At 55.5% G+C, this 25,279-nt stretch overlaps 1 protein-coding gene across 5 annotated transcripts; it reads left to right on the forward strand.

The window, feature by feature from the left end:
* Nucleotides 1-224: 224 nt before the first annotated feature.
* MB (myoglobin) lies at nucleotides 225-21,427 on the forward strand. 5 transcript variants are annotated; one of them, XM_037515224.2, is made up of 4 exons: nucleotides 225-371; nucleotides 13,567-13,668; nucleotides 17,934-18,156; nucleotides 21,255-21,427. In XM_037515224.2, exons 1-4 carry the CDS (start codon nucleotides 262-264, stop codon nucleotides 21,399-21,401), a joined length of 582 nt encoding a protein of 193 aa, XP_037371121.2. In that variant the 5' UTR covers nucleotides 225-261; the 3' UTR covers nucleotides 21,402-21,427. The 5 variants fall into 5 exon arrangements, with proteins under 5 accessions (XP_037371121.2, XP_037371122.1, XP_054552774.1 ...); XM_037515225.1 differs by lacking the exon at nucleotides 225-371 and adding an exon at nucleotides 8,275-8,390; XM_054696799.1 differs by lacking the exon at nucleotides 225-371 and adding an exon at nucleotides 8,275-8,386.
* Nucleotides 21,428-25,279: the final 3,852 nt, after the last annotated feature.

Here is a 25,279-nt window from a genome sequence, read left to right on the forward strand (position 1 = left end):
GTGGTTTCCGGTGTGTCCTGACACTAGTTACAGCATCGAGTGCTCTGACTAATGCTCTAATGTGTCCCATCTGCGCGTCAGCCCCCACCCTGGCCGGGTGTAAGACGTCCTTGAACCTCCTCCTCACGCCCCACACGGCTTCCCTCTCATCCCACCCTCTGTCTGCAGACCTGACCCTCGGACTCCCCTCGTGTAAAGTCCCAGGGCTCCCTGCTGTCCTTGGAGGCTTTCTTCTGCATCTCTTCCTCTTCTCAGTCTTAAATGTTGGGGTGCTCCCCAGGGTCTTCCTCCTCCTCCCTGGGCATCCTCCCCTGGAGTCATCCCTGCTGCCTCCTGGACACCAGCCCCGCCCTCGCCCTCCGTCTGACCGGGTCAGTTTCTCCACATTGCCAAGTCCATCCAGGCTGTTCCCTGCTGTCCCGGGGAGGAGGGGGTGCGCGAGGCAAGTCTTTTCTTAGCAGAATCCCAGAGAATGAAGTCCAGACCCGCTACTGGGAACCACAGAGACAGCCCCAGGGGCCCAGGTGGGCTTTTAAGAAAGAAACGACTCTGCCGCGGTGCACTGTGTTCGCCTTGGGCCGGACTAGGGGAAACCCTCCTGGGGCCTGGGGAGGGGTTGGGTGCTCACTTTGTCTCCCTACCCACCACCCCCCAGCAGGGGTGCCTGGAGTCAGCGTCCTGGGGCTGTAGTGAAGACCCCAGTCTGATGGTTTGTAAAGGGAAGGGGGGAGGCCTGAGAAAAGGGGAGGGAAGCGCACAGGGCTCCAGGGTGCTGGAGGGAACAGGAGGAGGAAGGGAGTGGTGCGGACAGCCGGGCTCTGCCCCTCTCCCAGGAAGTGCAGCTCCTTTCTGTCTTCTGCCAACCAGAAGTGACTGTTTTGCGCCCTCTCCGTGCCCCACGGTGGCCTTGGGGAAAGTGGGGGTCTTCCCTTCTGCACAGGGACACCCCTGACTTTCCCGGTGGTGGGAACCTGGCTGTGGGCACTGTCGTGGAGGGGACGGCGAGGGGGTGGGGATGCTGGGGGGATGGAGATCCTGCAAAACATGGGGCAGCGCAGCCTCCAGAGGCGAGGGCCTCCTTCCGCCTGCTGCACGGATGCCCCACAGAACCCCAGAAGCAGCTGCCCCCAAAGGAGACTCCTCTTCCCTTCTGCCCCCTCAGGGAACCTCCCGCCTGAGTAAAGTGCACCCCCACCCTCTCAGTCACTCAGCCAAGCCTCCCCTGGTCCTCTCTCCCTGCTTTACCCCTCGACGGCCTCTCCCTGGCTCAGAAATCCTCCTCCATGCCAGGACGTGGGCGCCACGGCAGCCTCTTAAATAGCTTTCTTCCTCAAACCAGCCCCTAAACATGGGGCCGTGGTGGCCCAGGGGGTGCGTGTGAGCAGCGGCGGGCCAGGCAGGGGCATGTGGGAACATTTGGGGTGTCCTGTGCCCTGACAGGGGTCTGGGTGGTGCGGTGTATGCATTTGTCAGAAGTAGGGGAGCCTCAGATGTGCCTTTCATTGGATGGCATTTTCCATAAAGGGGGACGGCCTGTCCAGCATCAGCCCTCCTGGACCGCAGGCTGAAGCATGTAGGGACAAGTGGGCCGGGGTCTGGGGTTCACTCTGCCGTGGAAATCTGGAGGTGGAAGGCGCGGGGGATTGCACAGGAATCAATCGAAGGAGTTTAGTAAAATGTCAGGGGTGGAATCAGGTGTCGCATATTCAGGTTCATTCTAAGATTCTTTCAGCTCCGCTGCATGTTTGAAAGATGCCGGCAGAAAATGTCGGGTGAAATGTCTCCTGAACACAGACCTGTCCCCGCCCTGCCAGTCCCGTCTGGAACTACTGTGGAGTTTCTAGGACAACCAACCAGAGCCCGTCCTTGCAGCTCTCCTGAGAGAAACTTAGCTGCTGCGGCCCCCCCACGGCCTCCAGTGGGCCGCATTCTCCACGGCGCCCTCCCTCCCTCCACCACGGAAACCCCAAAATATTTTGTACTTCCCTGCATGTGTCATGCGTTTTAAGACTCCCGTGGCAGAAATTACTAGTTTTATCCCATTTACATTTACCCCTTCTTCCAAAGTAATACAATGGCCAACTTTTAGCTCAGGATTTGGCCAGCAGTAAACGTTGCATTTCTCAGTCTCACTTGCACAGACCTTTGGCCACATGACATGTAGTGAGAGAAGGTATATTGTTGACAACTTCTAAAACGTGTCCCTAAAGAGAGCGGACACAAGGTTTGCTTTACCCCTCCTGGCTTTCTGCTGCTTAGAATGATGATGTGATGGTCGGAACGCAGGCAGCCATCTTGGGCAAGAAGGCACAGGCTCTGTGTGTAATACGGCAGAATACAAAGGAGGCGGAGACTGAGTCCCTGACATTTGTGTGCCTACCAGCCCCGGACCATGACCTCTGGCTTCTATATTGAAGAGAAATGAATATCCTTTTGTGGAAGCCATGATTATGTGTATGTATTTCCCCACCACTGTGGGTCTGCTACTCCTAGGCAGCCTATTCAGCCGCCATTTTGTCACCTAAACAAGGTCAAAGTGGTCTGGCCAGTTAGGAACAGGAGCCCAACCCTTAAGCCCTTCACATCAAACAAAAGCACAAAGCTGGATCACACTGGGAAGGTTGTGCGTCACAAGGTATGTCCAGAATGCCCAGGGGGCTGAGGACCGATGCATAACACATACTCCCGATTTATACATATTTATACATCACGAGGTATGACCAGGAATGCCTGGGGGGCCGAGGACCGATGTATGACAAGGGACCCCAGAAGCTGATCAGTGGAGTGCCTTGTTGATAAGATTAGAACCATGGCTGGGGATTAGGGTGTATCATCAAGTAGATTAGAAGTGCCCGGAGGGCAGACTCACAATCCCTAATCTTCTATACCCTTCCCTTTCTTTATTTTTTTTTTACAGGCATGCTTTATTTATTTGTTTGCTGGTTTGTTTGTTTGTTTTTTTGTTTATACATGCACTGGGCACAGTCAGAAGCGCGGGAGGGTGAGAGAATTCACCAGAGCCAGAGCGGGGAGCAGAGCAGGCAGAAGGACCGAAGCACACCGCTGAGGGGAGCAGCGGGCGGCAGGAGAGGTCTGCGCGCCATGCGGGACCCTCCTCCGGTGGCCGGGGAGCAGCCGGGATCGAACGGCGCCGCAGAGGCCGCGGGCAGCTTCGCAACCCAGCGCTCAACCGCTGCGCCACCGGGGAGGCCCGCTTCCCCTTTCTTTAATCTCCTTACAATCAATTACGTGTGTCAATAAAAGGGCCAGGATCTTGCTCTTCAGCAGCATCCTGCATTGTGCAGCCTGCTCCACGACTCCCGTTTGTCAGTGTGGTGTTGTCCAGCGAACACACCATCATCCCTTATAACCCTCACAACCTCAGAAACCTCACTTTCTTTTTTTATTAGTGTCTTCTAATATTTTTTCTAGTACTTTGTTTTGTTGGATGTCTCACATGTAAATATTTGTTTTTGACATTCTGACCTGCTTCACTATACATAATTCCCATGAACTCCTTCCCTTTTCTATAAATGGCAGTATTTCCCATTACCTTAAGGCTAAATAATATCCCATTGGGTGGATATACCACATCTGTTTGAGCCAGTCCTCGATCAGTGGGCACTTAGGATGCATCCATGTACTGGCTACTGTAAATAGTGTTGTAATAAACATTGAGAGCAAGGACCATGGCTTGTTCATTTAATTCATAACATCTCTTTTTCTGTATTTCTGTGGAATCTGTGGTAATTTCTCTCTCCTTTCTATGATTGTATACTCACTTCTTTTCTTGTTAGCCTAGTAAGAAGTTTATCAATTTTGTTTATCTTGGGGAAAAAAAAACAACTGTTAGTTTCACTAATCTTTTGGGTGGTCCTTTTGCTGTCTACTACATTTTGATGTCGACCTCCTCGTCTCCAGGCCGAGCCAGGGCCCGCCTGCTGGTCGACCTCCTCAGCCACCAGTCCAAGCTGAATCCTGACTGCTGGTCGACCTCCTCAGCCTCCAGTCTGGCCGGGGGCCGCCTGCTGGTCGAACTCCTCAGGCTCCAGGCCAATCCAGGACCGCTTGCTCCTTGACCTCCTCAGCCGTCAGGCCGAGGTGGGGCCTCTTGCTGGCCGACCTCCTCAGTCTCCACTCCAAGCTGAATCCCGCTGCTGGTCGACCTCCTCAGCCTCCAGTCCTAGCTGAGACACCACTGCTGGTCATCCTTCCCGCCTTCAGGCCGAGACAGGTCCTGGTGCTGAGCGACCTCCTCAGCCTCCAGCTGTGCCGGGGCCGACTGCAGGTCGACCTCCTCAGCCCCAGGCAGGCTGGGGCCGACCTGCAAGTCCACCTCCTCAGCCCCCAGGCTGGGCTGAGGCCATCCTGCAGATCGACCTCCTCAGCGCCCAGGCTGGGCTGAGACCAGCCTGCAGGTGGATCTACTCAGACTCCAGGCTTGCTGGGGCCGGCCTGCAGGACGAACAAGTCAGCCCACAGGCTGGGCTGGGGCCGGCCTGCATGTCAACCTCCTCAGACTCCAGGCTGGATGGGGCCGGCCTGCAGGTCGACCCCCTCAGCCTCTGGCTGGGCTGAGACCGGCCTACAGGTGGAACTCCTCAGCCCCAGGCTGGGCTAGTGCCGGCCTGCAGGTAAATCTCCCCTAGAATGGGCTGAGGCTGGCCTCCAGGTTGACCTCTTCAACCTCTGGCTGGGCTGAGACCTGCCTGCAAGTCGACCTCCTCAGCCCCCAGGCTGGGTTGGGGCCAGCCTGCAGATAAACCTTCTAAGCCCCCAGGCTGTTCTGGTGTCGGCCAGCAGGTGGACCTCCTCTGGCCCTAGGCTGGGCTAGACTCGGCCAGCAGGTCTACCTCCTCAGCCCCCAGTCTGGGCTCCGTCCGACCTGCAGGTCGACCTCCTCAGATTCCAGGCTTGCTGGGGCCGGCCTGCAGGTCTACCTCCTCAGACTTTAGGTTGTGTGGAGCCGGCCGGCAGGCGACCTCCTCACACTCCATGCTGCATGGGGCCGGCCTTTAGGACTACCAAGCAGCCCCCAGGCTGGGCTGGTGCCGGCCTGCAGTTGGACCTCCTCAGTCCCCAGGCTGTGCTGGGGTCGGCCAGCAGGTCGACTTCCTCAGCCCCCAGGCTGGGCTACAGATGGCCTGCATGTTGACCTCCTCAGACACCAGGCTGGGCTGGGTCCGGTCTCCAGGTCGACCTCCTCACCCTCCAGGCTAGACTGAGACTGGCCTGCAGGTTGACCTCCTTAGCCTCCAGACTGGCTGGGGCTGGCCTGCAGGTGGACCTCCTCAGCCTCCAGGCTGCGCCGGGGACTCCTGGTGGTCGACCTCCTCAGCCTCTAGTCCATGCTGGGTCCCGCCTGCTTGACGACCTCCTCAGCCTGCAGTCTAAACTGATTCCCCACTTTTGGTCGACCTCCTCAGCCTCCAGGCCAATCCTGGGCCCACCTTCTGGCAGACCTCCTCAGCTTCCAGAAGGAGGCTGTTTATTCCTTTTTTTCAAGTTGCCGTAAGTATAACATTAGGGTTTTTTTTAAGATTTATTTTATTTATGCAATAGCTGGGGTACAGTCCAGGGGTGTGGGCAGGTGAGAGATTCACCAGACAGATTGGGGAGCAGAACAGGCAGATGGACCGAAAGCACTGCTGAGGGGAGCAGCGGGCGAGACAGGAGAGGCATGCAATGCCATGTGGTTATATTCCTGGCTGGCTGGGAATTGAACCCGCCTGCAGGGGCTGCAGAAAGCTTCACAGTGTTGGGCTCAACCTGCTGCGTCACCAGGGATGCCCCAATATTAGGTTTTTAATTTAGTTTTTTCTTGCTTCTTAATGTAGTCTTGTATTGTAGTTATGATTCCTCTTTTTTTTTTTTTTAAGATTTATTTATACAAGCACTGGGTAGAGTCAGAAGCACGGGAGGGTGAGAGAATTCACCAGAGCCAGAGCGGGGAGCAGAGCAGGCAGAAGGACCGAAGTACACTGCTGAGGGGAGCAGCGGGCTGCAGGAGAGGTCTGCGCGCCATGCGGGACCCTCCTCCGGTGGCCGGGGAGCAGCCGGGATCAAACTGGTGCCTCAGAGGCTGCGGGCAGCTTCGCAACCCAGCGCTCAACCGCTGCGCCACCGGGGAGGCCCTGTTATGGTTCCTCTTAAGAAGACTTTTCTGCATCTAATAGTTGGTATCACAGTTTTCATTTGTTGAGATTTCTTTCAATTTTAATTTGCCCTTTAATCCAATAGCTATTAAGCAGCACATGGTCTAGTATTCATGTTTTTATGGCTTTTCTTTAACTGTTTTTCTGCTTTATGGTCTGAAGGAGTACCTGGTATGATTTCAATCTTCGTAATTTTATCAACAATTGACTTGTGTCTCTTCATGTTCTAGTCTTACAAATGTCCCATGTGCACTTGGAAAAAAAGTATATACAGTGGTGTTTGGGTGAAGAGTTCTATGGATACCTGTTAAGTCTGTTTGGTCTAGCTTCTCATTTAAGGTCAATGTTTTCTCATTTTCTGTCTTGTTGATCTGTCCATAGTTGTAAGTGGAGTATACAAACCCCTCATATTATTGTCTGTTAAAATCTCTCTTTAATTCTACCACTAATTGTGCTGTGTGCCTTATGGTGCTTCTGTACTTTGTGAGTTATGTATCTCCCTGTGCTCATCATTTGTGCACATATATTTGTAACTATTATTTCTTCTTGTCCTTAATCATGGTGTAATGCTCATCTCTATCTCATATTACCTTATTTAATTGGAAGTTTATTTTGTCTTATGTAAGTGTAGCTGCTCCTGATTTTTTTTTTAAATTGCCATTTTCTATAGGATTGTCTTCCAGGCTTTGACTCTTCCCGTGCCTGTCTTTGTTGGTAAGAGGGGTTAAGAAGGTTGAACTTTGTTCTCCATAGTCTGAACTGCTGAATTCAAGCCATTTAAATTTAAGGTGGATTAAAACATGACTGCTTATTGCCATTTTATTTTTAAAACATTTTCTCAGTTTGTCTCTTTATCTTTTGCCATCTTCCTTTTATATCACACAACCTGCTGTCCCCCGCAGCCTGCTCAGGGCCCAGCACAGAGCCTGGCACCAGGTGACCATGACGACTTGTGAAACTGAGCTGTCAAATTCTAATCCCTTCGTTCTGACTCTGGCACAGGGGAGCCCTCTCCGGGAGCCCCACCTACCCCAGCACCCTTTCCCCGCACCGTCCCCTACAGCCCTTGGGTTTTTGCACTCACAGTTTGAACCTCTGCTTAGGAGTGGCTCGAGAGTGTTCTCTCATGCTTCAACGTCCATCCAGATTACCTCTGCCCATGGGTTTCCTCAGGCCGGGCCTCGGGGACTTTCTTGCTCTCCCATCCTTTGCTCAAATCTCTATTGTGTTTGACTTTGAGTCCCTCGAGAGCAAAGACCAGCAAAGGCCAGACTCATATTTTAATAATTTATAAACCATCCCTTGCGATGAGTGTAGAGGTGGAAACTGACTCTGCTGGCAGGATGAGGGGGTGAACACAGGGACCCCGCCACCGATGGTGGCGTTTCTCCTGACGGCCACTAGATGGCAGAAGGGCCCCCGATGTCAGCCTTCCCAGAAGGCTCCCAACTCTATTTTCACGTCCACAAAGCTAAGACTCTGGAGGACTCTGTTCAAGAAAACACACATTCAAAAAACTATTGACCTGGTTCTTTGCAAAGCACTGTCAGGAAGATGTGAGCAGGAAACGGAAGGGTTCCAGAGTCGGGCCAGCCTGCCTGGGGCTCAAAATTAATGCTTGACATTTCCTAGCTGTGTGACCTTGAGCAAGTTCCTTAACCTCTCTGTGCCTGGGTATTCTTGTGTGTAAAGTAGAGCTTATGCTTGAAAGTGTCTAAGGCTAAGGCTTTCTGGGGGGAGCAGTGCCCCTGGAATGCAGTGTATTCCTGCTTTTGAGTGATCAGTTTTATATTTCTGCTTTGAGGAGCTCACGATGGGGAGCTGCACCCCAAAGCAGAGAGAGCTGAGATAGCTGTGCTAGTGTTGGCTTCCAGAGGGGAAAGAGGTGCAGTAGGGGGTAGGCCCCGGCGGGGCAGCTGTCTCTGCGAGAGGGCCAGGAAGGGAGGAAGGGGCGGAGGGGGCTGCAGAGATGGGGCTGAACGAGGGTCAGGGAGCCGGCCTGTCCAGGCCACACCTGTTGCCTGGGGTATCAGGATCCCTGTGTCCTGCCAGGCCTCCTCCAATAAGCCCCCATGGCCTCCAGGGGGAGGAGGAGCCTTGCCCTGTAAACTGTATTTTTAGTTCCTTGTGCCTCTCCCCAGCTGCTATAAGACACCTCTCCCCACCCCCAGCCCCCACCGCTTGCTTGGCTGGAGGCTCCAGGAGGACAGCTGGGGAGAAGGGGAGCTGTGGTCGGTACGATGCTGCTAGGGGATTGAGGGGGAGGGGGGCCCAACTGAGGGTCTGGCACAGGCTTGGGGGTCCCACCGCCAGGACGGCCTTGGCTGGTCCCTGCAAGCTCCAGCCCCAGCTCTGCCCGGAGTCTGGCCTGGCGCTGGTCCCGGGGGGTGGATTCTGCCAGGAAACAGTGAGCCAAGCCGGGGGCAGAGGGAGGCATCGCCAGGCTGGCCTCCAAAGGGGTGGTTCCCAGAGGAGGAGGAAAGGAGGTGGTCAAGGTTGAGGGGACCTTGACTTTGAAGAGCCAAACTGTCTCTGTCTTTCTGGCTTTGGGGCCTGGTGGAGTCTTCCAGTGTAACCCCTGACTGCTGGGGGGAGCTGCTGGCTGCCCGAAGGCCACAAATCCCCTGGTCATCCAGGCTGGATTTGCAGCTCTTGAAAGGGAAGGGCCTGGGTGACGGCCAGCGGGGACACCAACATGTGCGGGTGGGTAGGAGCTAGAAGCCCCTCGCCCGGCCGTTGCTTTGTGTGTGGTGTCGAGCCTGGCGAGTTGTCAGCCCCTGAGGATTGGCAGAACTGGGCTTCTCTGTCCAGAGAGACTCCGCTGGCCTTGCTAGGAGCCAACGTTCAGTTAAAGTCCTGGGATGCTGGGTCTGGACAAAGAAAGTTAAGTGGGCCTGCAACTCCCCTTGTGAGAGACGCTCACCGGCCCCCAAGCCCCTGGTGGGCCACGGGGCCAGCACGTGGAACGAGCAGGACAGGGCGGGTGGCAGGGGGGTGGGGGTGGGGCAGTGTTCTGGTCCGGGAATGGAGACTCTTTAAAGCTTTAGGGACTTGGAGTATTCAAGCAGATGCCGGATGACGAGCCCCAGGGAGGACTCCCGCCCTCGGTGGGCCCTTGGGCCAGCATCCCCGGAGGTCCCTTCTAGCTTCCAGATACTACGGCCCGAGACTGCTAGACTTTTCTTTGTCTCCAGCTTTCTGTGATTCTGGAATCTGGAACCCAAGTTTCCAGAGTGGCAAACACTGAAGACATTGGAGCTCTAGAATTTTAATCCTGGGATCTCAAGATTCCAGAAATTGAAGATTTGAGGGTGATTCTACAAGTCTCAGACTTCCACATTCAAAGGCTTCTGTGACATGAAAGGGGAAAAGAGGAGTGGGCAGCTTGGACTTAATGGCAGCCAGTTTTGCTGCCATTGGGTATTAAAGTCCCTGAACACACATGCATGTATGTGGTGCATGTATGGTAAGTGTGTGCACACACATGCATGTGTGTGCACATTGTGTGTGTGTGTGAGAGAGCGCGCGAGCAGGAGAGAAGGAGATGAGAGTGAAAGGCTGCAGAAAGTTTTGCACACAAAGGCAGCCATCTTTCCTATTTGCACACCTCCAGCTTGCCTGCCCTGGCCATTTGAAGGCTGTCATGGGGATAATTATAGCCCCCAAACAAAGCTGGCGACTCCAGGTAGCCATAGCAACGGTTAGGTAAGCCTGTTCTGTTGTAGAGATGTAAGTACAAACAGATGTCGGTTCTTGCCTATTAGCTTAAATGGTAAAACTTAAAAGGTTCATCAACTTCAAAGCCGCAGGTCCCCGCGAGTGTGCCAGCTGACGGGGTGCTTGCCAAGGGGTTGACAGCTCCGTGTTAAACGCTTTAGCATCAGTCAGGAATTGATGAGATTTTAAAGGCTCCGGCTGTCCCAGACAACCGGGGGGCTGGAAAGAGCTGTGGGTCTTTGGATCTGGGTTCGGAGCTGGACCTCACCAAGGCTTTGTTTCCTTAAGCCTTCCCCTGCTGCCCCCCAGGGCTGTTCAGCTGTCCCAAGAGGGCGCAGGACAGCGAGAGATGGAAAATGGCATTGCCCAGGGCTAAGTGCTTCAGTCAGAGCCCATGATGCTCTCTCAGTAGCATCAGCCAGGTGGCTCAGTGGCCAGCCTGGGGCCAGGGCCAGCTGCTCCTGCTCCTCCACGTCGGCTCGTCCTCAGCAGGTCACCAGAGGAGGTGGCTGCGGCTGCCGAGGTCCTGAGCCCTTGGCACACCCTCTCAGAGTGCCCTCTTTTGATACTGAGGTTTGCACAAATGCCCTCAGCCTCAGGCAGTTGAACAAAAGAATGAATGAGCAGCCTCTGGAAAATTCCTAGGACATTTTTAATTGAGGCATCACCACTTTACAACACTATGTTTTAAGGGTGCAGGTTTACCCCTCTTCGCCGTGTGTTCCCCCACACCCACTGCCCACACACCCAAACCCTCCTCTACTGCCCACGGGGCCCCACGCCCACCCTCCCCTCTGGTTTGTTCTGGCCTCGTTTTATCTGTTTCTCTGCTTGATTCTTTCTTCTCCGCACATATGAGTGAAATCATCTCGAATTTATCTTTCTCTGCTTGTTCCACTTAGCATAATCCCTTCTGGTGCCATCCATGATGCAGCAAATGGCAGGATTTCATCCTGCAGCTGTGTACATACACACACCACACCTCTGGGCCCCCAGCTTGTTTCCACCTCTTGGCTATTTTCCGTAGTGCCGCAGGGAACACCGGAGCGCAGGTGTCTTCTTGGTGGGTGTCGTTACTGTCTGCGGGTAGATACCAAGGAGCGGAATAGCTGGATATGATGGGAGATCTGTTTTTGATATTTTGAGAAAGTGCCACGCAGTTTTCCATAGCGGCTGGACCAGTCTACATCCCACCCACGGTGTAAGAGTGTTCTTTTTCCTCCACATCCTCGCCAGCACTTGTTCGGTCTTTTTGATCTGGACCATTCTCACGGGTGTCAGGTGGTATCTCATTCATTGTGGGTTGTTTTTTTTTTTAAAGATTTATTTTTACTTATTTATGCACACAAGAGCTGGGGTGTAGGCCAGAGGGGTGGGGGGAGTGAGAGGATTCACCAGAGACAGAGTGGGGAGCAGAACAGGCAGATCTACTGATACACACTGCTGAGGGGAGCAGCCAGGAGACAAGGAGAGGTCTGCTGTGCCCTGTGGGTCAGCTCCCTGGCTGGGTCGATCAGATCGTGCTGCAGTGGCTGCTGATAGCTTGGTGGCACCTCCAGGGAGGCCCTTTCATTGTGGTTCTGATTTGCATTTACCTGATAAGAGATAGTGAATCTTTTTTTCATGTGCCAATAGGCCATCTATATGTCTTCTTTGGGGAAGTGTCTATTCAGATCCTTTGCCCACTTTTTGATTATTTTTATTGTTGTTGCATTGGATGAATTCTTTATAAACCTCAGCTATTAGCCTCTATTGGACGTACAATGTGCCAGTCTTTGATTCCATTCAGTACAGTGTCTTTGCATCTTAATGATAGTCTCTTTTGCTGTGCAAAATCTTTTTAGCTCGACACAGTCCTACCTATAGCTCTTTCGCTGTTCATGTTGCTGAAGCACCTCCCGTCTTACAGCCGCCTGGGCTCTGGAAGCTCCCTGGCCCGGTATCCAGGGTGAAGGCAGAGCCTTGTGGGTGACTTGTGCCATCAGAGGCTCTACCCTGAGCTCTACCCCCTCACGGTGACATCTGAAACACGATGTTAGGAAGGGCACCTGACAGGCGGCCCTTGTGCCTCTGACCTTTTTGGCCAGGAATCAGCTGACTCAATAAATGGGACTCCCTGAAAAGATAAAAAGGAGATCATATGTGAAGCGGTGGCTCGTGATAACCCTTGAAGGGTAGAGAGTATTCTAGACTCAGGGTTGCATTGGGAGGCTTTAAGTTTGAGGTTCTTATCAAGGAATAGCCATGAAACCGACTCCCTGGGACTCCACAGTTCCCATCACCGCACTATTTTTTGCCAAACTGATCACATTTTTAAGGGGGGATGTGATTGTTGTGGCTAATGGACAGCACTGCCATTGGCTGCCCGGGACGAGGTGTCAGCATGGTCCAATCAGCAGTGATTGGTAGCAGGTTGGAGAGAGAACATGATGGATACTTGGGTGTTTGGGGGATGGATGGACGGATGGATGGATGGATGGGTGTGGACAGATGATGGATTATTGTAAAATATGGCCAATAATCCTCCACTTGCCTTCCTTGCAAAGCGATCCACCTTTTTACTCAACGAACATTTAGTTCAGACTTGAGGCAGTTCACTATGTGAAGTCTCAAAGATACACAGATGAATAAAACAAAGCCCCTGCCCATGTGAAAATCAAAGCAAGATGCTCAGGAACATGGACTCAGGGGTCTGATTTCCTGGGCTCAATTCCCAAGTCTTCCATCAACTAACTATGGGGCTGCGGCACAGATTTCCTCACTTCCCCTCAATTAGATGGGGTAATGTTCATGTTGCTCATATAAGGCTGTTAGGTGATTAAACTAGCCGCTGAATATAAAGTGCTTGGGAATGGGCTTGGCGCCCGGCAAATTCTCTGGGAGTATTGGCTACTATTATACTAATGGAGCAGTTGGCTTGGAAACAAAGAAATATAATCTGATGAGGTAAACAATACAACAGGACTACATACAAATAAATGGAAGGGGGAAGTAGTCCTTTGTTCAGAGGGCACTTCACAAGCCAGTTTTCTTGGTGGTGTGGGGAAATCAGGATCTAATGGTTATGGATTTTCCTGGGTTGACCCGGCTCTGAGCAGGAACACATGTGGCTCCTTCCCAACACTTCTGGCTGAGTGGGGCATATTCTGGCAAAGGGTCAAAAAGTGGCTGAGCAGTGGCTAGCGCCCACTAAAAGGAGCCTTAGCATGTAGACAGCGAGAGCCCCAAAAGCCCCACTTTGCAGGGCCAGTAGGACCCTGCTACCTAAGCTCAGAAAGATGCCAGCCCTCGTGGGATGACTGACAGCAAAGAGAGTTGGGTTTCAGGCCGCTGGGGTTGGCCTTGCTGGTGCCCTTTCTGTTAGCTTGACAGTCCAGACAGTGGCCCAACCTCCTCTCGTCTCTTGCCACACGCAACCACCCCCACCCCCTGTGGCCTGAGTTGTCCTACCTCCCCACAATGGCACCTGCCCCAAAATAGCTTCCATGTGAGGGTTAGAGAAAGGAAAAGATTAGACCCCTGCATGATAGGGGGTGGGGTGAGGGCAAGGGAGAGAGAGAACAAGCAGTCAAGTGATCGAGTGTCAAGCATCCGGGAGGGTATAAAGCTTCTGAGAGACCAGGCAACCTCAAACCCCAGCTTTCAGGGCCAGGACACCCAGTCAGTCCACGCTTGCTCTCTTTGTCTTCTTCAGACTCGCCATGGGGCTCAGCGACGGGGAATGGCAGCTGGTGCTGAACGTCTGGGGGAAGGTGGAGGCTGACATCCCGGGCCACGGGCAAGAGGTCCTCATCAGGTAAAAGGAAGAGATTCCATTATCTCTAGCACCTGCTTCCCAAAGATCCAGGGGATTCACCTGCAAGGTGGCATGTTGGCCGCCAGGGTTGACCAGTTGGCTGTGTTAGTTGAGCTTGTTAAAAGTCTCACTTGTTAAAGCTTTTGCTTTTGTACGTCAGAGATTGGAGTCAGGGAAGGAAGCATTCCACCTCATGCCGATGTCAAGAATTGGAGGGGAGCTGGGTGAGCAACCCCAGATACTTAGAGCCCACCAAGAGGAATGTAGACAGAGTTAGCGAGCCCTGACATATCTCCCCACCTCCAGGCCCGATCTTACTTAATGGATGAGAACAAGAAGGACCTAGGAGGGAGAGGTTGCTCCCTGAGTCCCAAGACTATGAAAGCCTATGAAGTGTCAAGGCTAAGACATGGCCTTCAAGGTGGAACCTGTTGCTTTAGACCTGGATCTGCCACTGAGCGGCTGTGTTACCTTAGGGAAGGTACACAACCTCTCTGAGCCTTGATTTCCTCTCTGGTGCAAGGGAGGAACTCCTGATATCTGCACCGTAGAGCAGAAATGAGTTCTGGAAGTTGACAGGGATCTTTAAATTACTGTCATTAGAAAAGGGAAGAGGCCCATTGGTATGACTTTTCATGTCGAGAATGTTTTGATTTTGATTGCTCACAATGGTCTTGCATTCAGACAGACGGCCTTGCCTTCTATAAGGAGTTCTGGAATAAACCAAAGAAAACAAAAGTCTGAGTTTTGTCAATAGAGACTGGCACATGGCTTGCAAATACAGCTCATTTTCCCATTGCCGTCTACCCCGGGGGGCGACAGACTCCCCTCTTTCCGGGCCCCTTCTCTCATGCTCTGGGCCAGCCAGGTCAAAAGCCTCACGGGGTGTAAATCAGTCCATCAGCGCCGGGAGGAAGTGGGCTGGGGTAGCCAGGAGTGCGTGCTTGACCTTGGTCCTTTAATTGACAGATGAATTTCTCCTTCCTTCTGAGCCAGAATGGGCTTCCTTTCCCAGGCCAGGTGCCCCTTCTGTCTCCCTTAGGCTTCACCCACTTCCAGCTCCATGTCTGGGACAGCCGGCCCGTCATTGCGCCCAGAGCCCATGCTCGAATAGCGCATGGACCATCAAGTTGCCAGCTGACTGCTGGCATCTTGGGGAGTTCCCTTCTGAATTTCTCTTCCTGCTAGGGCTGCAACAGGTCCTGTCTGGCTGGCCAAAGAGCTCCTGCAAGTTGACATCAACTTCTGAGCCCCCAGTTTGCTGTGTGACTTTGGCTGAGTTACTGCTCCTCCCTGGACCCCATTTTCTAACTGATAGTCTGGCCTGGTCTCGGGGGGCTCATGCCCTGGCATTTTTTGAGTTCATGGTCCCCCCCTGCTTCTAGGGAACTAGGGTAGGAGCTTGGCTTGCAAAGTCAGAGTCTGTCCAAGGTCATCTGGGGGCTGCCAGCTCTAAGATAGTCACTTGGATGTCGCCAAGGAGACTTGAGATGCCGTATCATCCGGGGAGACGTTTCCTCTCATTTCAGGGTGGACCAGGAGACCTGCCAGGGGCCAGATGCCAGGGACGAGATGTGATGGCCCCTGGAAGGCCCCAGAGAGCCCGGTGCCCTGTATGTCTCTGCATGCCGGGCACGCAGGGACCACGCCAGCTGCTCCTGCCCGCTTGGTGTCCGGGACGGGTGGGGTCAGGGGAGAGAGGACACGAGCTCTCTGAGCTGCGAATGTCCCGGGGGAGCGGGCTTCTTGGTCTGTCTCAGATGTTGAATCTGGGCTTTCTCTAACTGGCCTTCTTCTCCCATTCTCCCACTATAAAGAGGCAAATTCTGTCCAGCTGAGTTGGTTGATAAAATGCTGCAAGTCCGAGGTATGGGGCACAAAGGCCGGAAGGTCAAGTGGAAGACTGTGGGTCCAGGAGCGGGGAGGTCAGGAGGCAGGGGCTGCCGAGGGGGCTCCAGCCGCCTGCCTTTCCTTTTCTTGCCAACACTTTTCTGCTTTATTTATTTTTGCATTTGAACAAAGGATTTCGAGGCCATGAAAGGTTTGCAAATCGTGGCTGGAGGCCAATAATATCATGTTAAGGGAGAAATCAAGGCCGAGAGTCAACCCGGCACTGGCGACTAGACAGAGCCTTAACCCCAGTCCTCACTGATGCTGGCGGTGACAGTGAGGTGATGGGGGTGCTGGTGTCCATGGCGAGGGTGATGGTGACAGTAGAGACGAGAGGTCAGGGGCGCGTTGGAGAACAGCAAATTGTGTGCCCCTCACAGGCACTGACTCATTAAAGCCTTGCCTCAGCCTGGGGAGGGAGATGTTAGGAACCCCACATTTAAAAGTGAGGTGACATGACTTGCCCAGAGCCACAGCTGGAATTCAAGTCTAGGCCTCCTGGATCCAGCTCACCTGCTCCAGACCCCAGCGCTGTGCTGCCCGCCCCTCGCGCACCCCGATTCTGCTCCCAATGGAAGAGCCAGGCTCACGCTGCATCTTTTCTAGATCATGATTTAGCTTGCTTTTCCTGCCCTGCTTAAAGCAAATATGGGTCCTGCTCCGGCTGACATGCTGTACATGGAAGGTTAGGGCGGAGGGTGAGGACTGGGGTCAAGTCTTAGAATTTGGAGGCTGCAAAATGAACTAGACCAACCCTTTTGCTTTACAGAAGCATGAACCAAGCCCCAGAAGTTCAGTGACTTATCCACCGTCACACAGCACACTGGAGACAGGGCCGGGGCCAGCACTCAGCTTCCCTACTCCTCAGGCCCACATTCCTTCTCCCAGACATCTGGAAATCCCCAAATGCCTGAGGTCCCTGACTGCTCTGGGCCTCGGGTCGGGCCTCCTTCTGTGGGCGACAGGTCTCACGTCTGTCAGGCAGCAGTTCAAGGATCATTGTCAACAGATAATAATAGTCAGGAGCTCAGGGTCCCTAGAGTGAAAGGTGCCAGAGACGAGCTGTCAATGACGCACGAGGCCTGGCCAGGCCCCAGGGTGAGGGGGTGACACGGGGCACAGCTGTGGGCAGCCCTGGCAGTCCAGGAGGGGTGGGGGGTGCACCCACGTGTGCATGCGTGTGAGTCCAGGTGTGTCCGTGGTCAGGTTGAGGATTTCACACAGCCAGGAACAGAAACTGGTCAAGGACCTGAAGCCATCATCCAGGAGGAGAAAAAAACCCAGGCAGACGGGGCGACTCCAGCCAACATTTCAGGGTGCAACCCAAGGGGAACAGTGCAAACTCTGGAAACTTCTGACCGTGGGCTTGGGTCTGAGCTCTGCCGCCCACAGCCATGAGACCTGAGCTGCCACCCACCTCTGGTCTTGCCCAGGAAGGACAAGAAGTTGGCGTGACCCTCTTTAACCAACACCACCTTTCACAGGAAGAGGGCTGAGGTCCGAGGCTGGAGGTGGCCGCTCAGGGTCATGGGCAGGGCCCTCTATAGCCAGCTCACTGGATACCTGCCTGGCACACCTGGTCTCTGGCAGGTGCCTCCCACCAGGGCCCCTCACCACCTGCACCTCCTGGGGCCGGGGAGGTCCAGGGAGCGAGCCTGCGAGCTGCTCCAGGCTGGAGAGGCTCTGGCAGGTGGTAGTGAGTCTCCCATCGCAGGAAGCATTCAAGCAACCAAAGGATGATCCCTAGACAGGAAGCAGCAGAGAAGGTCGCTGATGTGCACGACTGCTTGAGTCACTCGGGCCTGATCTCAGTCCCGCTGCTCTGCACAGCAGCCCCGCGAGACCGAGCTAGGACTGCACGTCCCGAGCCTTGTGGAACAGGGATAACATGACCCAGCGGGAAGTACAGGAGTGGGTGCAGAGCTCCCCGCTCTCTTGCCCCCACCTCCCCCTGCTCCTCCCACGATGCTAGTTTGTCCTCCATTCTCCAAACAACTTAGGGAAAACCTGAGTGAGCCAGGGTGCGATGAGGGCAGAGATGGCTTCCCTGCCTGCCTCTCCCCGTAGCAACGAAGAAGATGGAGACAATGATGCCAACATAAAAATAATAGCAGGAATTTACACAACATAGGCTGTGTGCCAGTGCCCTGGGGCCCTCAGGACACACCTTCACTGAGTCCTCCTGGCACACCCTCCGTGAGACACTGGTTATTCCCAGGCCTCGGGTGAGGAGACAAACCACAGAGAGGTCAAGTGAGCTGCCCGAGGTCACACAGCCAGGAAGCAGGGCAGCCTGGACTTGACCTCTAGTCCGGCCACCTCCAGGCCCCACCGCGCATGCCCACGTCTGACCTCACCCCTGTTTGTCCCCACAGACTCTTCAAGAATCACCCTGAGACCCTGGAGAAGTTTGACAAGTTCAAGGGCCTAAAGTCGGAGGATGAGATGAGGGCCTCCGAGGACCTGAAGAAGCATGGAGGCACCGTGCTCACCGCCCTGGGCGGCATCCTCAAGAAGAAGGGGCAGCACGCGGCCGAGCTGCAGCCTCTGGCCCAGTCCCACGCCAACAAGCACAAGATCCCCGTCAAGTACCTGGAGGTGCGTAGCAGGCGGGCGTGGGCACGGGCGGGAGAGGCCTGGCCAGGACGAGCCTGGGTCCTAGTCCCCGCACAGCTGCTAACTGCAGGGGTGACCCGGTCACTCCTCTCTGCGCCCCAGTTTCCTCATCTATAAAGAGGGGGCTGTCACCCACTCTGCCTTCCTCCTGGGGTCTTGAGAGTAAACATGTTTCTCCCCCAAATTAGTTTCCTGTGGCCCAGGGAGAAGAGTGATGCTGGTGCTCAGCCGGCATCCTTTCTATTTTGTGCCACTTCACAGATGGGGAAACTGAGGCACAGGGTGATTAAATAGCTTGTCCGTGGTCCCAGAGGTGGCAGATGGCAGAACCAGGATTCACACTAGGTCTCTGTTCTGCCAGCACCCTGGGGCCACTGGGGGCCTGAGACATGCAGGACTCATGCGGCGAGAGCGGGGCAGCCGGGCTCAGCAGGGCGTGGCAGTGGCAGGCTGGCTCTGTTGGCTCCAGCATCCCTACAGATGAAGAGACAGAGAGTCGGGGTCCTAGTGGAGGAGGGGCGGATAGGTGCACCTTCTTGGGGTGGGAGCAGCAGGCAGCTGGTACAGCAACGAGGGTAAGAGCGATGGTATTTGGGTCACTGAGAAGGGGTCTCACCGTTGCCCCCACAAGGTGAGACATTGCATCTGGCATCTTCCTTTCCTTTTCCACAAAAGGAGTTCGGAGCAGTAAGTCCAGAGCTGCTGTGGAGCCCCAGGCAGCCAGGCTTTTTCTGCTCTGCCCTGTCCTTAGCATGTGGCAGCCACCCTCAAAGTTGACTCATGGTTCAAGATGGCTGCTAGGGCGCCAGCCATCTGGTTCATACTCCCAACAGGAAGCGTGACGAGGAGAGGACGCCACTCTTTTAAGGAGTCTAAGGAAATTTCATGCAACGATTTAGTTCACTTCTCCTTGGCTAGAATTTAGTTATAAGAGCTCACTTGTCTGCCTGGGAAGCTGGGACGTGTAACCCATTGTCACTCCGCATGCAGCCAGCTTGCAGCTACCAGTGGAGAAAGTGTGCAGTCTCTGCCAGGCAGGTGCCCGGTCATTCTCATTTTCTAGACTTGGAAACAGCTCAGAGAGGTTAAACCACTTATCCAAGGTCACAGTGCTGAAGAGCCTGCAGGCACAGTCTGCTCTCTGGAGCCCGGGCTCTGAATCTCTGTGGCCCAATGCCTCTCACTGACAACCACAACCCCTCCTCAGCCTCACCTCCTTGCACCCCGCCCCCATCACACACAAACCGTCCTCTGCCCATCCCACTCAGAATCCCAGACGTGAGGAGCCAGTCCTGCCTCTGGACTCTGTGCCTCCTGCCTCTTCTCTTGGTGAATCCCTCTCAGCTCCCAGCCCCAGCTCAGAAACCACCTCCTCTGTCCTGGCCCCAGGCCCATGAAGCAGCTGCCCCCTCTGCGTGTCCTCCCCACCCCGAAGGGGCTTTATGCTCAGGCTGTCAGGCGCCTGCGGGCTGTATTGTAATGATCCTGGCCCCGGGGGCCAGGCCAGGAGCGCCTCCAGGGTAGAGCCTGGCTGTCTTCCGGGCCTGAGCCCCTGCGGTGTGTGCTGGGCTCACAGTCCAGCCCGAGGAGCGTTCACGTTCACGCTCTGGGGATAAAGGAACAGGCTTAGAGAGAAAACGCAGCCAAGCCCACCCCAAACAGGCTTAATTTACTGCAGCCCCAGCCCCGAGCAGCAGCCTTTCCCCTCTCCGTGGACCTCTTCGGTGCTCTCCCTGAGGTGGCTCCTTCTCGCCCGAGTGGGGGCCGGCGGTGGCGAGGGGCAGAGGGCACCCTTGTCTCAGTCGCTCTGCTGGCCCACCCCGTAGTTCCCAATATTAGTGACTCTGCCATCAATTCAGGGAAGGCTGAGTCCGAGGTTCCCTATGGGGTCTCCTACGCCCCTGTGTTCCAGGTGAGGTCACACAGGGGGCCTGGGCAGAGCTGGGCCTGGAACTTCGGTCTCCTAAGGTTGCTCCTTGGCACCTGTACCCCCACTTTGTTTTGCTGCGTCGTGAAGTGAAAGGTGAAGGTATCTGTCCACATCGAGGCCCAGGGCAGACCTTTGTGGGCTGTCCTGGTTTCTTAGCTGAAAGGCGTTGATTCTTGTTCTTTTGGGGGGCTCCCTCTGCTCCTGTCCCCCTCCCCAATGGCTTTCTGTCACTGGCACCCCAGGCTCCTGAGAAAATGGCGAAACGTGATGACAGCGCCGTCGCTGCATCTGTCCTTGGCTCTGACGGCCCTCTGTCCACAGTCCCCTGGGTATGAACCCCCCGCTCTGCCGGCCACTTGCTGCGTGACCCCAGCCTGGCCACTTCCTGCCTGGGACTCCGTAAAACGACCCCACGGGGCCTGCTGGCCAGGGGCCGTGCTTGGTATCAATCTTGATTAACTGTTGAAAAAGCTCTGTAGCATTTATACCCGTGAGATGGCGCAGGCCCCGCGGTGGCCCCGCGCCCGGCACAGCGATGCCTGCCTTGGTGTGCTCGGTGACGAAACTGTGGGTGTTAAGTGGTGGGGCTGAGAGCAGACGTTTAGGTGGGGGTGTGTAAACGGAGGCCTTCTCCTTCCTCTTCTTCCTCCCTCCCCTGCTCCCATGGAAAAGGGGAGGCTCTCTGTCCCCCACGCTCCCACCCCGCCCTATTTAAAGCAATAACCCTTCCAAGTCATTAAATGCAAATGCTAAATACATGCAAATAGGAGTTGGTTCTTTCCAGATTTCCTGATTGCAAACTTCTGGGTAAAATCAGGGTGAGGCGCAGCCCCTTCCTTTCCGCGGCCCTGAGTGCCCCACCCTGAGCTCTGGCCCGGCTGCCGCTGGGTCCTCGCCTGAGCAGGAGCCAAGCAGGGCAGTGGGTAGGCAGCCCCCCTGCCACGTGGCCGGGGGTGCACCGCCTGGCCTTTCCTGTCTGTCCCAAGACAGGCCTCAGTTTCCCCATCTGTTCCTGTCTTGGGGGTCCTGGGGGGAAAAGACAACCCTGGGTGCCCCAATAACCGGCCCTGGAATGGAGCGAAGGTGGGCCTGGGTCAGCCCCACTAGCTTCTGGCCTGTCCAACCCAGTGACCCCTCGCCCCCCCTGCAGTTCATCTCCGAGATCATCATCCAGGTCCTGCAGAGCAAGCACTCCGGGGACTTTGGCGCCGACGCCCAGGGAGCCATGAAGAAAGCCCTGGAGCTGTTCCGAAACGACATGGCCGCCAAGTACAAGGAGCTGGGGTTCCAGGGCTAAGCTCTGGCTGCCCCCACCCCCACCCCCACCCCCACCCGGCCCGGCCGGCGAGGGCGGGGACCGAATGTCCCGTAGCTGCGTAGCGTGTGCTTCTGAGTATTGGTTTGTTTGTGGGAGTGGGCAGGAGAGGCGAGGGCGTGAGGGGCGGGCGGGGGCTCCCGGGGACTCTTACCCGAGAGACCGGCCCCCGCCCCGGAGAGTCGTCTCCTGGGAACCGAGAGGCTGGCCCGAGGCTCACAGGCCTGCAGAGTCTGGGTCATACCTCATTAATTCTCTCACCGAAATCCCAACCCAGTTCCTCCCGACCTCTGACCTACACCTTCACCCTCACCTTTAACCCCAAATCCAAGCCTTAAACTAAGCCCCAGCCATCCGATCTGACCCAGCCTGGCCCCGTGAAGACGGCAGAATGCACCTTTGCTGCCGGAGGCGGGCGGGGCGGGACAGCCACACCTGTGCCTTCTCAGGTAACTGAGTGACTCACCTGGTTTTAATAAAAAACCCTGCAACATCTCAGTCTCTGCCTGGTGATTTTCGCCCCCCATGCAAGTATAGCCCCACCCCCCCAGGCCCCTCTGGGCAGGCGCTGGGACTGTGTGGGCAGAGAGCCTTGGGGAGAGGAGGGGCAGGAGGGGAGCAGGACAAGCCCCTTCCCCCTTAGGCTGCTGCTCAGTAGCAGGGACAGTGCCAGGCCCTGGGAGGAGGGGCAGTGGGCAGATCACAGGCCTTGGTGATATGGGGCTGTTGGCGCCAGGAACCTGGGGCTGAGGGCACAGATCCAGGGGAGAAGGTCATGGTGGTGACCATTTAAGTAACAAGCTCAGGGACACCTGCTAGTCGGTGGCAGGGCTGGGCAGTGACTCCAGCGGCGGGGACTGCGAGGCGGCCAGCCAGCGGCAACGCTGACCTTCCGGCCACAGATGAAGGACAGACTCGGGAATGACACACCCAGGCCAGGAGACACAAGTAAGTGTGCAAATGCCGAGTGCACTGGCAGAGTCAGTACAGCTGCGGGGACCAGCCAGGAGGGGCCGTGTGGAGTTGCTGGTGGCCTGGGTGTGTCTGGCCCCTCCCTCCCTGGCCTTGAATAACCCAGGACTCAGGGGCCGCTCCAAGTCTTTGGTCCCATAAATCTCCAGGGACTCCCAGCACCAGTGACCTAGTACCCCCTGCCTGAGTGTCTGGCCCACGGCCCGGGCCCAACCTCACCGCCCCAAAGTCCAGATCACACCACTGAAGCAGACACAGTGCGTGGCCTTCGAGGTGACACAGGTCCTAAGAGGCTCGGCCATCGGGCTGTGCTGCCGCAGGGGATGGGGACACGGCCCTTCTGCCCCCTTCCACTGCTCCAGGCTGTGCAAATTCTTATGCTCTGGGAAGGAAGAGGCGGGGAGGGTGAGGAGAAGACAGGGCAGCAGAGCCTGGAGAGAAACCCCAAGCATTTATAGAGCAAGTCCCGTCTGTGTCCAGGCCGGAGCCCTCTGCACGGGGGAGCAGGACTCGCTGCGTGAGCCGTCCCTGCCCCGCGTAGCTGACAACCTAGGCGGAGAGCAGGTGCTTTGACAACTGAGTCAGGGCCGAATAAAGTCAGGATTGAAGAAGTGCCAGGCATTTGTCATCCGTTCAGGGCTCATGCAACAAATAGGGATTGAGCACAGCCGCTCAGAACACAACAGAACCAAACCCTCATTTTATATTTTTCATGTGCACAATAGACAACTCCCCGCCCCCGCCCCCTGCAATGCAGCCACACACTTGGGCATCCTCTGTGTGGCTGAGACAATTCAGAAAATAATTTCTCAGCCTCAGGATTTTTGAATCTTTTGCCCTTCCTGTGAGTTCTGTCTGGTTCGCTCTGGTCCTAAGTTAGAATCAGCAAATCTGTGCAAGAGACGTGATTTTCTTGCTTTCTGCTGCCACCTCCTTTCCTCAGGCCACGCTGTCTGCGAGGGAGCAGGGAGGCAGAAAAGAAACCCCAAGGGAAATACAGGCCAGCACTTTTAAAAATGGGATCCTTCAGAACAAATGGCATTTATTCCGCATTGATCTAGCAAATATTTGTTGAGCAAATACTGCGTGCTAAGCCCCAGATTGGGCCTAGGCCCCATGCTGTGAAAGGCAGGCTTGGTCCCCCACTCACAAAGAGGGAGTGAGAAGAAAGCATCGGGGCTCTGCCGGAGGACAGGGGGGCTTTACTTTGGTAAGTAGAGAAAGGGGGAGCACTACCAGGAGAGGCCTCCAAATGAACTCCGTGGTATTGCACTGATGCCCTCCATGAACAAACATTTGCTGAGGCCTGTGGCTTGCCAGGTGCTGGGCTTGGCTCCGGGCTGGGCTCTGGACTGTCGGTGAGGCCGACTGGCTGGGTCAGTGCTCAGGGGCTTATGGGCTTGGGGTCCGGGCCTGTGTGGGCGGGTTAGGCCGCCTCCTGGGGTGCCTGGGTCAGGGCCCAGTCACAGTGGACATACGTCACGGTCAGGTGGTAAGTGCACTTGGGCAACAGAACCGAGGGAACTTATGCACAAACATACACACAGGCCCCTGGGGGACGTGGCAGGTTCAGTTCCAGGCCTCGGCAGTAAAGCGGATTTGGCTGATTCCGCGGGGCACGTGACAGTCATGTTTTCCCCAGACCACCACTGGCTAAGCGCGCGGTAGCATGAAGCCCGCAAGCCCAACATATGTGCCTTGCTGAGCGTGATGTGGGCTCGGGAAGCGGGCACAGGCTGCAGGCAAACGGTGCCCATGGCCTTGCTGGACGTGGACAGGCAGCTGCCAACCGTCCATTTGTGAAGGCCGCAGGGTCCGGAAAGCAGTGCAGCAGGTGTGCCCGGGACGTGCCCTCTGGGGCCTGCACCCACTGCATCTCCTCCTGCTGAGCTTCTGTGAGATGCCCTTGGACTGACTCTGATCCTTTGGGCCGTCCCCTCCTTGCTTACGTGGGCTAGTGAGTCCCTGAGCCCCCTGATGTTTCTCTCAGGGTGGAAAAGCACATTGCAAACTGTGGAGCATTTTAAACATGAAGTGACTCAGGAGGCACCGTGGATGGTGTCATGTTCACGGGTTCCTGAAGTTGAAGAGAGTGTGTGTGTGTTTTTGTGTGTTTGCATGCGTGTGTGAATGCGTGTGTGATACAGTGCCCACTCTCTCCCCAAGCCTGGGTCTACTCCAGACTTTGAGTCCCCTTTGCCTGTCACTCAGGGCCCCCAGAGCCATGCCCTCGGGATGGCCAGGCGACCCCTCGTAGGCCCCGAGTGCCAGCCCAGGGGACGCCCCAGACTGCAGAGGACGTGAAGGGAACCAGGACTTGGGCAATATCTGGAGAGCACAGCGATAAATTGTCAAGAGCTGTGTGCGTGATGGCTTCGTTTGACTTCTGACTTGGCAAGCCTTTAGGGAAGCAGGGCCAGGGTGTCAGGTGACAGCAGAAAGCGGGGACACAGGCCCCATGGAGTGTGCCGGGCGGCACGCACGTTCGCCATCTTATCCCTCCTGCAACCACGTCTCTTGATATTTCGTCATGAGTTCTCTCTGTGCCCATCTGTCTGTCTGTCTGCACCCCCCCAACACACACACACACACACACACACACACACACACACACACACAATTTTATGATCACAAACCAGTGAGAGTTGTCTCTTTAAAAAATACATATCTTTGGGCCTCCCTGGTGGTGCAGGCAGTTGAGCGCAGTGCTGTGAAACTGTCCGCAGCCTCTGCAGTGCCGATTCGATCCCCGCCAGCAGTGGAGATACCCACATGACATGGCAGACCTCTCCTGTCATGCCTGCTGCTCCTCTCAGCAGTGTATTTCATCAGTCTGCTTGTTCTGTTCTCCACTCTGTCTCTGGTGAATCCCCTCACCCTCCAGCATA

Source organism: Talpa occidentalis, unplaced genomic scaffold, assembly GCF_014898055.3.
Source record: "Talpa occidentalis isolate TD23 unplaced genomic scaffold, MPIMG_talOcc4v2.1 talOcc4.16, whole genome shotgun sequence".
NCBI lineage: Eukaryota > Metazoa > Chordata > Mammalia > Eulipotyphla > Talpidae > Talpa > Talpa occidentalis.